The sequence below is a fragment of the Melozone crissalis genome, unplaced genomic scaffold (assembly GCF_028551555.1).
Source record: "Melozone crissalis strain CALT ecotype California unplaced genomic scaffold, PUWL_Pcris_2 ptg000086l_1, whole genome shotgun sequence".
Taxonomy (NCBI): Eukaryota; Metazoa; Chordata; class Aves; order Passeriformes; family Passerellidae; genus Melozone; species Melozone crissalis.
The window spans coordinates 1,785,631-1,803,034 of NW_026535863.1; the positions used below are offsets into that span (position 1 = coordinate 1,785,631).

A 17,404-nucleotide genomic window follows, 5' to 3' on the forward strand; every position below is an offset into this window, starting at 1 on the left:
TGCAGGTCAGGTCAAACACAGCAGCCCACACCTTCTCCTCCAAACTGCTCCTCTGTGTCAGAACCCAGAACATTCTTCTGGCTGCCCTGGATGGCTCAAGACTCTGCCAAGAAGCTCAGAGACCTTGGCACAGAGTCAAAAACACCTGTGCCTTCGATTTTAACCCATTTTAACCCACACAACTTTGTGTGAAGATTTACAAGCCACAAAGGTTTGAATAGAATGATAGTGAATTTATCACAAGGTGAAAAGGTAGAATTTTGAAGTTTTTAGAATGAGGATTCAAGAAGCAAGATGGAGGAATCTGGGCGTGTCACGTTTTTCTCCTTCTTCTTCTTCTTGTCCTCCATCTTCTGCTGTGATGGTGACACTTTTGGATTGGTGTAAAGTAGAGACAGACTGTCTAACATAGGTGATAGATATTGGAAAATTATTGTAAATAAAGTACACGTAGTTCTTAGCATTAAAAGACAACACTGCCCCAAGAGCAGTCAGTGTGCCTCAACCCAACCTGCTGGACAGATCTCAGCAGGTCTGAAAAACAATGTATTAAATAAGAGAAAATAAACAACCCTGAAAACCAGAGCCGAGGAATCTCGACTTCTTCTTCAAGCGTGGGGCTAAGAAAAAAGACTTTTTAATACCTTAGGAGCCATTTCAGCAACAAACAAACCCGAGACCTGCTCAGCTCCATCTGCTCTGTGTGCAGGCAGAAGGCACCACAGCCCATGTGCTCCAGGGCTGGGCTTGCTCACAGCTGTTTGTGCCTCAGGGAAAGGATTGATGTGTTGGGAGTTGGGCTAAAACCTTAGAAAGCCATGGACACTAACACAAAAATAACTCACAGATCAGTGCTTCTAAGCACGCAAAACCAAAACATAAAAAAGGGATGAAGAATTAAAGAGGGAAAAGGACAGGACTTTTCCAGGTTTTTTTCTTGCACAGCTCAAACCAGTTAAAGGGCCCTTTCAGCATCCCTCACACCCAGCTGGGTGCTGTTTCCAACACCCCTCAGCCACACTCCCAGGCGTGATGCTGGCCAGGGCACACTTTCTGCCAAACACAGAGTCCCTGAGGTCTCACAGCAGCACACAGAGACAGCCCTGCTGCCCTCCCCAGCACAGCTCCACCTGTCCCGAGGTAGTAGCAGGTCTTGTGCATCCTGCCCTTGAAGAGCTCCTGGCCCACGATGGCGTAGATGATGATCATGAAGAGCACCAGCAGGGCGATGTGCAGCAGCGGCACCATGGCCTTGATGATGGAGTTCAGGACAACCTGAAGGCCTGCACAAAGATGAAGGGAGAGCAGGTCAACCTAAACAGTGTTAGGTGCACCTTGTATCCCTGCCAGCCCACCAACAAGCAGCCTTTGGAATGCCCCTTGCCAAGGGAAAAGGGGCATGGGGAGGACTGAGATCTCTGAAGGAGGAAATCTTTTATTCTGTGTAGGAATGTGCTCCTTGTTGGCAGAGTGACAAAATTATCCTTTGTCTCTTTAAAAAGGAAAAAAAGCCCAGAAGTTTCTGTCCTCAATTAGCAAAAAAACCACCTCATAGGTTCTGGGGGATTTCACCTCAAACATAATTGGACAGGAGCCAAAAAGTCCCACCTGAGCAATTCACTAGAAAAAGAAGAGAACAAAGAAACTAATCATTTTGTGAGGTGTTTTACCAGGAGCAATAACCTCTTGCACCTCCTCGATTTTTCTCTGTAAAGAGTTTTGTTATTTTGCCTTTTATTAAAACTTTTCTGTTTCCAGCACTACCACAGAAGCCATGCTGCTGATTTTATGCCTTCTAAGACAGCTGAGCTATCTTAAGTGTGATATAGATCTCCAAGAGCTTTTGAGACCTGGCTCGAGGAGATCCCTATTTCACTTCTACCCACCAGGAAAGCATGTGAAGAGCACAACAGAGCCAGGCAGTGCTGAAGGCTGCTTCATGCTGCTCCCTTGTTCTGGCACTCTCATCCTGGCTGTATTCGCATGAGTTACAGAAGAAGATTCCTGCTCTGAGATACCAGAGAGAGATCCTGGCCTCCCCAAGGTACTGCCACTGAGCCATGGAGGCAGCCAGGTGTGTGCCACCCTGCAGCTCCCCAGGGCTCACAACTGTCACTGACAATTTTATGAAAATCCTTTCATTAAGATTTTTCTCCTGAGAAGCTGAGAGGCCTCAGAAATGAAATATAAACAATGATTATCTGATGGTTGTGGAATGTGCTCTGGAGATGGTTTACCAACAGGTGCATCTTTGATTGGTTCCATGTGAATTGTTTTATACATGATGACCAATCACAGGTCCAGCTGTGTCAGGACTCTGGTCAGTCACAAGATTTAATTATTCATTCCTTTTTAGCTTTCTGATGTCTCCTTTCTTTTTCTTTAGTATAGTTTTAGTATAGCATTTATGATATGACATGATATGATATGATGTAATATAATGTCATATAATGTAATATAATATAATGTCATATAATGTAATGTAATATCATATATCATACCATATACTATACTATCATATAATATACTATCCTATACTATCCTATCCTATCCTATCCTATCTTATCCTATCCTATACTATCATATCATAAAATAATAAGTCAGCCTTCTGAAACATGGAGTCAAGATTCTCATCTCTTCCCTTGTCAGGGTTGCCTGCAAATTCCAACCACCAGCAAAGCAGGAATAAGCAAGAGCTCGTGCTTCCTCTATACCTTCCTTGTGGCTGGACTCCCCAGCTGTGTTGGGAGTCTGGTCAGTCACAAGATTTAATTATTCATTCCTTTCTAGCTTTCTGATGTCTCCTTTCTTTAGTATAGTTTTAGTATAGCATTTTGATATTATATGATTAATATAATATAATATAATGTCATAAAATAATAAATCAGCCTTCTGAAACATGGAGTCAAGATTTTCATCTCTTCCCTTGTCAGGGTTGCCTGCAAATTCCAACCACCAGCTGCAGGAACAAGCAAGAGCCCATGCCTCCTTTACACCTTCCTCGTGGCTGGGCTCAATCCAGCCACGCCAAGGAGCCTGTCCCATGTCCCCGAGCCTGGCCAGGCCCAGAGGGCCCATCCAGCCCAGCCCTGGGTGGCAGCAGGGCCTGGCACCCACTTGGCACTCCGGACACCAGGCGCAGGGGTCTCAGCACGCGGAACGCTCGCAGCGCCTTCACGTCAAAGCCGCCTTTGCCCCCCGAGGGCCCTGCCTGCTTCAGATTCACCTGCTCCAGGGTCATGGTGATGAGCCTGAAAGAGCCAGGGCACAGGGAGGGGAGGGAGGAGGAGAGGCAGAAAGGAGGAGAAGGAAAAAGAGAAGGGCGTGAGTATGGAGAGTGAAAAATCGGAGCTAAGGGTTCAGAGCTCTGCAGGCAGCAAAGCAAGGTCAGCACTGCCAGCCGTGCTCAGCCTCGCCCAGGGGCAGCTCTTGGCAAGGCCAGCTCCACTGCTGACAGCCAGGGAGCTCCCATCCCATGTGCAAACCCTGCAGGACCCCAGGCCACCCCCTTTCCCCAGGGCAAGGAGGTCTACGAGGCACAAAGGAGTCAAGACAGGAAGAAATCGAAGTTAGAGAGTGAGAGGAATAGCAGATTTGTCTTTGCAAACAAGCTGTGGGGCTGCTGGTAGATAAAACCAGCACTGGAAGATAAAAGAAACCACAGGAAGGATTCCACTGATTGATGAATGGAAAAAGATATTTGCTTTTACAAATAAACTTTAGGTTTGCTGATAAACAAAATTAGAAATTGAGAGGTTAAAGAAACATTGGGGAAGAAAAACCCCTAAATTCCGTAATAATTAAAAATTAAAAGGGAGGGTTATGCATTAGAGGGAAATCTTTGGGAAATCTTTGGTATCAGGTGTTTTGGGAAGTTTGTACCTCTCAAATACCTCAGAAATGGGGGAAGAGAGAAGGGAAATGTGGCTGGGAAATTAGGATATAAAGGAGGCTGTGTCCTCCAAAAACCTGAGAGATCCCAGGGAAATGCCCCATGGCCTCTCCCTTTATTCAAATAAAGCCAAAGGACTCCTCGGTCTCCTTTTTGGACATAAACCTCTGGTGTTTGTAGATTAATTTTCCTAACAGAGACGATCCCAGGGAATGTCAGAGCAGGAACAGGGGGCCCATGAACTTAGTCAACTTAGTCATTGCAATCACCACAAAAACTGGCTGTGGAAGAGGCCTGGCAGCAGCTGAACAGCAGCAGCCTCCCCATTTTCCCTTACCCTAGGGTCACAATGGAGAAGTCGAGCACGTTCCAGCCGTTCCGGAGATAGGCGTCCGTGTGGAAGAGGAAGCCGTAGGCAATGATCTTCAGCATGGCCTCGATGGCAAAGAAGATGAGGAAGGCATATTCAATCTTCTCCTGGGGATTGCAAAGCCAAGCAGGAGAGAATGCTCCATTAGAACACACTGTCACCTCTCCTGGTGACATCCTCATCCTGTCATCCTCACCAGTGACTCTGGTCCAGCCCCTGCTGCCACCCCGACACACACCAAGGGGACCCTGGGGACAAGAGTGGCATGCTGAGCCACCACTACCACCCTCTGACCTGCAGCATGATCCCCCCAGCCCTTTAATGTCCCCTGCCAGGACCCTGAGGCTTTGGTTCCTCCAAACTGCTCCAGCAAATCCACCTGAAGGCACCTGGCCCAGGGCACTGCTCCTCTCTGGATCTCCTCTCTGCTGCTCACCTCTCATTCCCCCCAGAGCCTTCCTCCTACAGGCAGCACTGACACCTCCTCATCCTCTCCAGATGAGGGCTTGCTGGGTCTGTCCCGGAGTCCCCATGGAGTCACCATGGCTCTCCTTTTGCCTGGGATGACAAGGAAGCTCCCAGGGCTCAAGGGCTCCTGCTTAATGCCAGACATTTTCCTGGCAAAGTGATGTTATAAATAAGAAGCCTGACTAGGCCAATATTCAAGCAGCAATCAATGTATTAATTAATATGGTAAAGTATGAGCAATACAGCGCTGGGTACAGTGGGGGAAGTTTTCCCTCCAACTGCACACCCATAGTTGAGGCTTACAGGTATTTATAGGGGTACTCATCAGCTTTCTCAGCAGTTTCTATTCCAATTTTTACTCATCAGCAGTTTCTATTCCCAATTTTTATGTCACAATTCTACACAATATTGTGATTTAGTTTTTCTCAGGATGTATCCCAAAAGGAGCATCCCCAGATGGTGCTGGTCTGGTTTCCAAAAGAAAAAAGATGAATCCCATCTGGTGAGGTCCAGCTCCCTTGGACCTCAGATGTGGGTCCACCTTTTAATTGCAAGGACTATAAATCTCATAACAGTGATGTCCAGCTTCCCTTGGTCAAAACCATAAATCCTTGAGTCGATGTTCATCTTCCTTTCTCAAGCTGTTTTTCTCTGCTTTATTAAGGCATGAGATAAGCATGTTTCCTTTATATATATTCCAAAGCTATAGTTTCAAGTATGCAAGCAATATTTTAAAATTATACTTCAAAAGTTTATAATTGCAGAGCTCTTTAAGGATTAACTACAAGCAAATGCAACATCCTTAACACTTTAATTCAAATGCTCCTAAATCAACTAAGGTTAATTGTGAACAAAGGATGGGTTCAAAGGCCTTCTTCCATGCCTTACTTTCCTCAGTTATTATTAGAATTCATCTTTCTAACTGTCCCATGGTTGGTTTCCACACATATCACAATCACAAATACACACGTGGCCTGTGTGTACCTGACACCAAACACAGCTTTGTATTTCACAGTGACCAGCTGGAAACGGGTCTGGGGCTCACTGGCAGAGGGGCTGCACCCCCTCCCAGGCAGGACCTGGCACCCATGGCAGGGCCTTGGCACAGCCCTGCAGCTGCCGGGCCAGGGCAGCTCATCTGTCCCTGGAGCACAGCCCAGAGCTGCCTGTGCCCAGCTGGCTCTGCCTGTCACTGCCCTCACTGCCCTTGCTGACAATGTCCCTTCCAGACTAAAAGCCTCCCGAAGCAGCCAGGTGGACAGGGATATTGATATTTCTGGTGTTTCCTGGTCCCTCTCCTCTGCTTATACCCCCTGAAGGACAAAGAGCATCACTGCTCAGGATCTCCAGGGAATTGCCCTCAGAAAGGCAGAAACCTCTCTCTGAGACAAAACTGGGAGTGGATCTTCACTGGGCAATACTGCAGTGCTCTGAAGGGTCCCCATGCCCTGCCAAATGGAAAATCCTCTCCTTTTACAAAGCCAGGGCTAGAGCTCAAGAGAGAAGCATTGCTGGCTCAATTAACATCTCCAAAAGCAGTGACTGTGCTGTGTCCCTACATGACTGTCACCCACACAATGCCATTTCTTGTTGGATCTGAGGGCAGCCAGGGTAAGAGCAGAGATCCTGGCATTGCCTCTGTCTTCAAGGTTTTACCTACAGCAACTCAACACTGCTCACCTCCCACCCTGAGGGGACAAATGCCCCCCAGACTGTCCCCCAAAGCCTGTCCTTGCAATCCCATGCAAACACAACTGCCATGAGGATGATTTCAGGCATGGAGGGGCTGCAGAGCCATGCCAGCAGCCACTGGTGTGAGGGAGTTGTCTCCCCAGCTGCAGAAGAAAACCAGAAAAGCCCACTGCAAGCTCCATCAGCCCTGCAGCTGCTCAGGCTGGTGAGTGTCAGGGCCCAGGCCAGAGTGGGATGAAGCTGCTGACCTGCTGATGTCAGAATCTAGCACTGCAAAAGTCAATTCCATGCCCTGATTTTCCAGCAGAACAGATGCAGTCTCTCACTAGAAGGGATTTTCCTCTGAAAACACCTTGCCCAGTATCAAAAGGTAAATTGCTGTTCCCCAGAGGACCCTTTGAGAAGCCCACAGCACATGAACAGTGCTGCTTCAAGGGTATTGTGTGCAGCCAGTGAGAAGCAGCAAGGTTCAAAATTGGGCCAAGGAAGAGGCAGCAGGCAGCTCTCAGCCCGGGAAGGAAATAACAGCAAATTCCCAGCTTCTCTGGGCAACTTGTACCAGGACCTCAACACCATCAATTTATATATATTTTTTTTTATATATATAACTAATCTAAATCTACCCTCTTCCTGTTTAAAACCATCACCCTCTGTCTTACTGCAACAGATTCAATTAAAAAGTTTCTCTCAATCTTTCTTATAAGCCCCTGTCCTAGGTTGCAAGATGAGGGAGTGTGTATACTATTTCCTGTCTGTCACAGGTGGGCCAGTTATCTTTGGTAATTGGGCAGTTTTCTTTATCTCTTCTACAACCAATCCTCCCTCCAGGACATCTCTTCTGTTCATGGGCCATTAATTATTAATTATCTTCTGTCCATGGCCAGTGAGTGTCCCTGCAGGGCTGATCCAATTCCAGCATCCCATGGGGAGATGCTCCGCCCAGGGCAGGAGCCAAGCATTCCTACCTGGATCCAATCTGAGCCTGGCACAGCACAGCAGCCTTTGCCCACTGCATTGCCAGAGGAGCAGCTTTCTGCTGCCCTGCATTGCCAGAGGGAGCCCAGGCCCATCTGCAGCAGCCCTGGAGCTGCAGAGGAAAACTCCCCCCTTGTGCAGGATCCCTGCTGCAGCAGAACCACAGCTGGCACTGCAGGAGGGCTGAGCCCCCATGGGATGGGGCTGGGACACCACCCTGGCACACAGGGGGCACGGCATGACTCTGGCAGGGGTTTGTTTTCTTTTTTGTACTATTAGATTTGTATTTTTAATTTTCCTATTAAAGAACTGTTATTCCTATTCCGATATCTTTGCCTGAGAGCCCCTTAATTTCAAAATTATAATAATTTGCAGGGAGGGGCTTTACACTTTCCATTTCAAGGAAAGCTCCTGCCTTCTTTAGCAGACATCTGGCTTTTCAAACCAAGACAGGGAGGCAGGGGTAGCTCACACAGCTGCATGTGCACCTCTCCAGGTGCCAATACCAGAGCAGCAGCAGTTTCTGCAGTTTTATCGAGTCCGTGCATGCAGACATGCAGGAGTGTTGCCCTTTGCCACAGCTCCTGGAAGACTCCAGGAGATCCAGGGTGAGCCCAAGCTCTAGGAAAGCCACATGCAATCACGACTCTGCTCCATGCCAACCTCCAGGCACAGAGCCCAGCAGCTCCTGAAAACCAGCAATGGACAGCAAACCCTGCTCAGGGTCTGTGGGACACCACTCAGATGCCCAAAAACAGCTGCTCCGGTGCTCCTGAGATGGCACAGCCCTGGGTGACAGACATCACACAGGACTCACAGCTAATTACAGGTAATTACAGCTGGGACTCCCTACAACTGCATCACACACCCACATTCCTGTCACTGATTTGTACCTGAGGCTTTGTCCAGGCTTTGGAAACACAGGAATTCCCCAACCCCGGGGCTGAGATAAACCCAAAATGGGGTTTTCAGAAGCACACTCCTTGCCATCAAACATTTGTTCTGCCTAAAATCCCTAAAGCCATTATGTGTGTCACTGTCATATTCTCTGGAAAAATCCCTTTGCCCAGGATTTCTTCTCCTGGAAAGCTGAGAAGCCTCAGAGAAAAATTAAAACAATAATGATCTGATTGCTTCTCCTGTGTTTGCTGCTTTGGAATGTGGTTAGAGATTGTTTATCCAATAGGTGGTTGTTTGATTGGTTTCATGTGAACTGTTTTTACTTAATGACCAATCACCATCAGCTGTGTTGGGACTCTGGAAGCAGTCACAAGTTTTAATTAGTATCTTGTTAAGCCTTCTGTAAGCATCATTTCTCTATTCTTTACTATAGTTTTAGTATAGCATTCTTTAATATAATATAAGTACATAAAATAATAAATTAAGCCTTCTAACGACATGGAATCAGATTCATCATTTCCTTCCCACCACAGGGGACCCCAAAAGTACCTCAGTGTGTGACACCAGCAGTGTGCCTGCTTAAATTAAATACTTAAATAAGTAGCACATCTGTGCTACCTAAATTCTCTTCTTGACAGTTTGAGCTCCAGCTGTGTCCCCCATTCCCTAGGACTCCCATATCCTACCTGAAATTCCTAAAAAGCCCATAGGGCTGAGGACAGCTGCTTTTGGGTGGTCTGACAGGGTGGCCTCCCTCCAAGCTGTCACCCTTGAGTCCCACTAAAACTGAAAAGAGAGTTGGCTTTAAATTGACAAAAAGTACATTTAAATATTAGGAAGGTGTCCCTGGCCATGAGAGGGGGTAGAATGAGCCTCCTCACCCAAACCATGTCATAATTCTATGTTTCTATGAAAACCAGATATTTCAGTGTGTGCAGCATGTCAAACACCACCCACTGGAGCTGCAGAAATGGCTCAGCTGCCCTGGAGATGAACTGTACTCTAAATTTGACTTTATTTCCTCACTGCTCATAAATGGAGATCAGGCAGCCAGGTCACACACAGCCATCTGTATTTTTTTGGGTGAATCCCTGTGAATAATCTGAATTCTGAAGCTGCTTGCTCCTGGAATAAGGTTTCCAGTGAAAAACAGTGGGATTTGAAACTCTGGAAACTCAAGTAAAAGTGAAAATAAATGGTGTGAATTATTGAACAAGTTGAAATGTCAAAATAATTTCATCAGGGTTGAAGGAAATGTTGTGATTCCATTAGAAAAAGACAAAATCAGATACAAACAGGATTTAAAAAACCCTTCTGGATCAAAAGAAATCTAATGTAGAAAGAATAATAATGAAATGTGTTGAAATTAAACAACTGTACTTCTACCAGGACAAAGTGGATTTTTAAAAAATAATATGGTTATCGTTATTTTATTATTTTCAATGGTTATGGTTATTTCATTATTTTCATTTTTATGGTATTTCATTTTTTGACCCCCCATAAATGAGTTCTGATTAACCAAGCTTTCATGAGACTAATTCTAAGTTTACCTAGTGTAGACTCTGACTGCAACTCTTCCCTAGCTGGAAACTCAGAGTGTGGGTGCTCTGCAGATTTTCCAGTCTTGCAGGAAGGCAGTGGCAGCAGGGCTCTCCTAGGAATCCTCCCCTCCTGAGACTCTCCTTGTGATGCCTTAGAATTTTAGCTTTTAGCCCTAAAACCTCCATCTTGCTTTATCTGTATTCTTGCTGCATTCCAAAACCTTAAACTCTAAGTTTCCCACCCTGTGATATCACACACTTCTATTCAAACTCCACACCCACAATCCCAGTTCTGTCATTCCATTTTGGAAGCTTCTCCACGGCCTCAGGTCAATGCAGTGTTCTCTTGGGGGTCAGTGCCTGTCAGCACAGAAAGTGCTGAAATTCTGAAAGTCTGAAATTCTCAGCATCCAAGGTTCCAGCAGCAGGCCTGTGCTGAGCATAGCCTGATGCCCCAGGTGATGGTGCCTGGCTAAATTCTCAGCTGGCTTTGCTCCTACAGAGCCACCAGAACCTGGTGACAAAGGGACAACAAGCAGGAATGAAAGAGCAGCAGCCTGGAGATACCTGGGTCTTGACACCTATTGCTGTGGCAACAGGCTGAAACATCCCCCAGCAGGGTAAAGCATAAATAATCCAATGGACAAGAAATAAAAATAGATGGAATTTCATTTATGCAGTGAATTTACATCACTTGGTCCCTGCTCATGGGAAAGCTCCTGGTGCAGCATCAGCCCCTCTGATCACCCACACACCCCTTATCCCCACACACACCTGGGCTTGCCCCAGCTCTGCCCCACAGGGCTCAGCCACATCCCAAGCCCTCTCCCAGAGGGAATTTCCATCCCCTCTGCCCCCATGGTCAGCCTTGCTTTGCCCCTTTTTCCTCTCCCCTGAGGTAACAGCACCTCCCAGAGCCTGCTGTGCCCCCCAAACCAGCCCAAAGGGTCAGGGAGGCTGGTCAGACCAGCCAGGAGGCTGAAGGAACACCCCAGCATCTAACCCTCCATGGGCATTCACCCTGAAGAGTCCTGGAACCCCATTTCATTAAAAGGGAGATTTAGATGGTTTATTCAGTCATTATACTCAGTCTCTCAGTGGAAATCTATGTGGATTGAACCACAGCGGGGATCTGAAGAGTAGAAAGGTGTGGCAATCTAAAAATAGTATAAATTGTTGATCTGGGACACATCAAAACATCATATTCCAGGAAAACTAGAGCAGCTGTGGAAGAATATGGAATAATGATTGGAAAGGAGTAACCTTTCTGCCTAACAGAAACAGGTTTTTTCCCCTCTTAAATAAAAATAACAAAATTAAAATAGAGTTTTGAAAGAAAAGGTCAGAAAAATTTATTCCAAAATGCTTAAACAAACCACTTGAGCCTTTCTGGAACAGGATGGGTTTTTTTGAAAGTGTGATAAAAAAACAGAGGAAATTTTTTCTTCATTGGCATCAATTCTTCCTTCATGTCTACTCCATACACAACCTGCTGCCTTTGATCTCTACCCAGAGGTGCTTTCAGCCCCTCTGAAAACCCATTTTGCAGTCACTTCTTTCCAGCCCTGCCTCCCATTGACTGCAGCAGCTTTGGCTGGACCTGCACTGCCTGACTCCCCCTGGGGCAGCAGATGGCCCCAGAGCAGCTCGTGCCACCTTGCAGCCGCGTCACCCCAAGCCACCAGCCCCAGAGAGCCCTCAGGGCGGCAGGAAGGGCTCCAGGGGCTCCTTACCAGGCTGGAGTTGGCAATGTTGGTGTCATCCTCGGGCATGGGCAGGTAGATGGCCAGAGCAACACAGTTGGCAAAGATGGTGAGGAGGATGATGATCTCGAAGGGTCTAAGAGGAAGCGTTAAGGAGTGCAGACAGGAAAGAAAAAGCACAATAACCCCACCCCTGTCCTGTCCTATTCAGGGATATTTAAAGAGGGTACAGCTCCTTTAAAAAAGAATACAATCTCTACGAGCGGATAAATATTGATTTCCCAATTATACTGTGGGCCCTCAAGCAGCCATCAACAAAGAGAGTGTTAAAGCTCCACACTACAAAAATATAAGAACTTTATGGCTCCCTCCCCATTAACAGGCTAACCTATATTTAAATAGGAGAATTAATGCTAGAATGAGTAACCAGGCTCCTCCCTCTACCATGCAAGTTTGCATCCATACATTATTAACAAATCACCAATATATGACAAATCAAACAAGCAGAGTATTAAATATCTAGGTAACCTGACAGAGCATCCATTAAGAAAGATTAAAACCTGTAAAAGGAAGTAGGCAAACCCGTTAAGGCCTGACTGTTTACCAAAAACACAGCCTTCAGCACACCAAAAACAAGTTTTGAAGGTGATGCCTGCCTGGTGTGGAGAACCAGCCCCACCATGGGGGCAGAGCACAGAGAGAGCAGCCAGAGCTCAGCCTCAGCACGTCCTCAGGGCTGCAGGACACTGAGGTCAGCTTTGACACAGAACAACGGGAAGGGAGAGCTGGCAGCTTCCCCCTCCACATCCTTCAGTGAACCACCCTGGAGGACCAGGAGCCTTTTGCAGAATTTAGGCACTGAACCTGTGAAAGAGGTTTTACAGCAACTTCTGTGAGCCAGAGGGAAGTTTGAGAAGAGAATCCACATTTACACCTAAAAGAATTTTCTACCATAGAAACCAAGAAAGAAAGAAGGATCCCCACTCTCTGTTTCCCCCAGCATTCTCCCCTGAGGGCTGCCTTGGGCTCTGGTGGCCACACCACTGTGCAGCCCAGGATTACAGAGCAAGGGGCACCGCACTATCCACAGCAGCCTGAGTGCTGTCTGTGTGTCCTGTGCCCATCACAGCCTTTGCTTCCTTTTCTGAACCTTTCTATCCATCAGCCTGATGACACTTTAAAAACTGAACTCAGCTGGGAAAGCTGCTCCCCTTTGTGTGCAGGTAATGAGGCAGAGCCCAGGGCCTGGAGCTTCCCTGCCTGCTTGGGCAGGGTAAGACAAGCCCTCCTTGAAGGGTGACCTCCACTGCAGCTCCTGTAACTGGAGCTGAAATCCACTTGCTGCCTGTGCTCCTGGCACAGTTATGAGGCAGAAATGCAGTGGGAACCAAAACCAGGCATGTGGATAACTGGGCACAGTGTCTCTGCCTCCTGCCGCAGAGCCTCAGCATCCTCCTCATCTCCTTGTCTTGCAATCTGACTTCTTTCTGTCCAGCATGCTCCCACCACACAGCATCCAAAGGTCCCCACATCTGCCTTGCAGCAGGAATTAGGCCTCTGTGGTCCTCCAGGGTCCCCAGAATCCTGCCCCATCTGCCTTGAGGTTCTCCTGGCTACAGAATGACCTGAAATACCAGGGTGGTGTCACAAAGTGAGACATGTCCCAACAACCATCAGGCTGTTGGACTGCCTTGCACACAACACCCAGTAAGCTGCAGAACATTCAATTCCCTTGTTCTAATGAACATATTTCCTGAGATGTGAGCAAATTTCAGCACAAAACACCCTCTCCCTCAAGTCAGCCTTTCACCCACCCTGGGCTGTGTGGAGTGATGCTCCCCTCCCTTCAATTGCTTGAAAAAGACCCCAGCCCACCCCTGTGGCTCAGTTTTGTGCTCTGACAGCAGCAGCCACACAGCAGTGCTGTGCCCAGGGAACAGGAGCACATACTGCCACACAGAACCAGCAGCCCAGGTGTGGCAGTCAGATTTTCTGGAAAAATCCCTTTACCCAGGATTTCTCTCCTGGGAAGCTGAGGAGCCTCAGAGAAAAAGGAAAACAATATTATCTCATTTGCTTCTCCTGTGTTTTGCTGCTTTGGAATGTGGTTGGAGATTGGTTTCTTCTGTGAATTGTTTTGACTCATGGGCCAATTGGGGCCAAGCTGTGTCAGACTCTGAAGAGTGTCACAAGTTTTCCATTAGTATCTTTTTAGCCTTCTGCCTGTATCCTTACTGTATTCTTTAGTATAGTTTAGTTTAGTATTCTCTCATATAATATAGTATCATAAAACAATAAATTAGCCTTCTAAGAACACAGAATCAGATGCATCATTCCTTCCAACAACAGGGTCTCAGAAAATACCACACCCAGGTACCCCCACAGCAGAGGGCCACAGCTAATCTCCCCTTGGCAGCCTGCATGGCCCTGCAGACCATAATAACCCAGAGGAACTGGAACGACCCGACCCTGTCACATACCCTGAGCCCTGAGTGAGGGCAGCCAGGTGCAGCTGGGTATAAATACAGGCAGGCACTGCAGAAACCTGATTCCCTGGATCGTTTGTCCTGCACAGGTCAGAGCCACCTGCACATGCCACCCTGCTGGGTGGCACCCACTCTGTGTCCCCTGTGGTGTTGTGAGGTCCCCAGGATGAGGTGAGAGAGGAGAATTTGACTCCATGTTCTCAGAAGGCTGATTTATATTATATTATATTATATTATATTATATTATATTATATTATATTGTATTGTATTGTATTATATCGTATCGTATCATATTGTATCATATCATACTAAAGAAAGAGAAAGGAGACATCAGAAGCCTAGAAAAGAATGAATAATAAAAACCTGTAACTGACTCAGAGAGTCTGACACAGCTGGCTGTGATTGGCCATTAATTAAAAACAATTCACATGTTTGGATAAACAATCTCCAGATCATATTCCAAAGGAGCAAAACATGGAGAAGCTGAGGCTTCTCATCTTCCCAGGAGAAGAAATCCTGGCAAAGGGATTTTTTAGACAATATCATGGTGACAGTCCCCCTCCAGAGCACTGAGGTAGGAATGACCCTCCCTGTGTTGTGCACTTGCTCTGGCACGTGCTGGCCCAGCAGGAAGGATGTGTTTGAGCATGCTGCAAGATGTAAGTCCTATTTCCAGCTCCTCCCTATGGTATTTAGGGAGCCCCTGATGTAAGGAAATTATTGGTATTTAATTCTATTGATTTAGAAGGTTGAATAATTGTTTTATTAAAAAATTATATTATATTATATTATATTATATTATATTACATTAATACTATACTAAAGATATATTAAAAGAATATTATATTATACTATATAAAAGATATATATTAAAGAAAATCTCGTGACTGTCTCTAGACAGTCAGGTACAGGGGTTTTTTTAATTGGTTAAGGAAATAAAATAATCTTTAGTAGAATTTAGTTACTAATTCTCTTTAGGTCAACAATCTTCTTAACACATTTTACATGTGTAAAAACAACAAGAGCAGAGAATAGAGATAAGAATCGTTTTCTCTTTTTCTCTCTGCGTTTCTCCAGGAAAAATCCTGTGAGAGCATGATGTCTCTCTCTGTTCAGAGCATGTGAATGCCACACCTCCCCTGCCACTCAGGCACTCACACAAGTTTCCTCCTTTCTCAGTGCCCGTTTAGGACACAGGCACAGTTCCCTTCTGTGCCCACAGAGCCATCATTTCTCTTGCCAGAGGCACAGAAAATGAGAACTGCCCAATTTTGGCCCTGCTCCCACTCCTGGAGGACAGAGAGTCCCCTTGCAGTAAAGGAATGAGGTCTCAACCTCCAGCAGCACCAGAGCTGTGAGCATGCCCTCGTGCCTGCCAACAGGGCTTTGGACAAAGCAGCATCTCTGGACATGGTTTTGTATCCCCACAGCAGCACAGCCAGCCTAAGGTGACCAAGCCACCTCCCAGAGTGAAGCCTGGCCAGGGGTGGGATCATCCTGCCAAGGCCAGGAGCACTCAGATCAAGTTCAGCATCTAAAATGAGAAAAAATGTGGTGGAAGAACTCAGTTTTGTTGTCCAGTCCATCATTTTTGCTACAGCCCAAATGTTTTGCTGAAATCAAAGTGAAAAATTTCATCTCCCACTCTCCTCCTTTACATAAAATATGGGTGAACAAAGTTCTAGTTCCTGGATGCATGGCAGAAACATGACATCTTGGTATTTCTGAGCTGCAATGCCCCAGTGAAAAGGTCAAAAAGCAACACCCAAACTACAACTCTAAGCCAAAGGCACAAAGAAAGACTACCCCTCTGAACAGTATCACCCACAAAAAGCCTTCACCTGTGACAGCACTACCAGGGAGGGATGGGAAGGGGAGCTGAGAGGACAATGGAGTCAGCGAGGATTTGGGGGAGGCCCCCACCAGGGCAGAGCACAGCTGTGGGATCAGATTGTGATACACACAAAGAGCCATCCCAAACAACTCACCAGGGTCTTGCTACCATCCCCAAACCTCCAGAGTATCACATTGTCCCCGGCCTGACCCCACCCCCACCCCTGGATGGGCACTGTGCCCCTCCTGCCACACCAAACACCCTCCCCTCTCAGCAGTCTGTCCCCCATTGCTCCCCAGCACACAACACACACAACACATTCACTCCCTCCAGTCCCTTGGCCCAGGCTGTCCCTGCCTGTCCCTGTCCCACCCCACCCAAGGCCTGACCCACTCCCCAGCCCAGCTTTCCCCAGCCAGCACAGCCTTTGCCTTTGCCATGCATCCTGCAGGGCTCCCTGGGTGCCTCACTGCCTGATGAGACAGCACAAGCTGGAACAGGCTGCCAGCTCTCCGCAGCAGCCCACCACGCTCACAGGCACACACACACACTGCTGCCAGCCCCTGCAGCCACAGGATACTTCCATTCCACGATGCTGATGCAGGCCTTCCTCAGGGGGTTCTCCAGGGTGAGGCAGAACAGAGCCCTGGGTGGACGAGGAGCTATGGGTGGTACCGGCTTCTTGGACTTCTCCTTCTGCTGCCTCTTCTTCACGTCCCCCTGGGGAGAAGAGGGCTCCATGGTGTTGCTCCCCTAGCTGTCTGCTCCCCTCCTGGCCTGCAGTGGAGCCCCCTTTCCCCAGGTCCCAGCCAGCTGGAGCTCCTCTGGCTCTGTCCCCTCCGTGCAGCAGGGGAGCTGCTGGGGGAGTGGGGGCTGGAGCCTGCACTCGCATGTACAAACACACAAAGCATGAGTTTAAATTTAGATCCCGGCCTGGCTCTGGGTGCTGTCCCGCTCCTGAGGGCCCCTGCAGCTGTTCCATCTTTACTCAGCACATGGGGAGCTGGGCGAGTGCTTGGCATGCCACGGGCTGGGCTGGGGGTGGGACAGGCTGCCCGGGCTGGCCACTGTCTCTGACAGAGGAGCACCCGTGTCCGAGGTCAGTTCTGCCCCCAGGTCCTCACCTGCACCGTGTCCCCAGGTCAGTTCTGTCCCCAGGTCCCCACCTGCACCATGTCCTGGCTCAGCTCTGTCCCCAGAAACCACCTGCACCCTGTCCCAGTTCAGCTCTGTCCCCAGGTCCTCACCTACACCATGTCCCTGATCAGCTCTGTCCCCAGGTCGCCACTGTGCTGTGTCCCAGGTCGGCTCCATCCCCAGGTCCCCACCTGCTCCCTGTCCTGGCTCAGCTCTGTCCCCAGCTCCCCACCTGCACCATTTCCCTGGTCAGCTCTGTCCTCATTCCCCACCTGCACCATGTCCCAGGTCAGCTCTGTCCCCAGGTCAGCTCTGTCCCCAGGTCCCCACCTGCACCAGGAAGCAGCCAGGCTGCCCAGGGCAATGTGCATTTGCTGAATCACATCCTGCAGGGTGAGATGGAGAA

General features: G+C 47.9%; 1 protein-coding gene across 1 annotated transcript in view; it reads right to left on the reverse strand.

The window, feature by feature from the left end:
• The window catches only part of CACNA1S (calcium voltage-gated channel subunit alpha1 S), a 57,622-nt gene extending 41,020 nt beyond the window's left edge, over window positions 1-16,602 (reverse strand). Inside the window, exons 1-5 of the mRNA XM_054290806.1 lie at window positions 16,442-16,602; window positions 11,572-11,677; window positions 4,230-4,369; window positions 3,118-3,251; window positions 1,131-1,283 (exon numbers count right to left, since the gene is read on the reverse strand). Of these exons, the coding sequence (XP_054146781.1) occupies window positions 1,131-1,283; window positions 3,118-3,251; window positions 4,230-4,369; window positions 11,572-11,677; window positions 16,442-16,602 (694 nt within the window). The remainder of the gene's footprint in view (window positions 1-1,130; window positions 1,284-3,117; window positions 3,252-4,229; window positions 4,370-11,571; window positions 11,678-16,441) is intronic.
• Window positions 16,603-17,404: the final 802 nt, after the last annotated feature.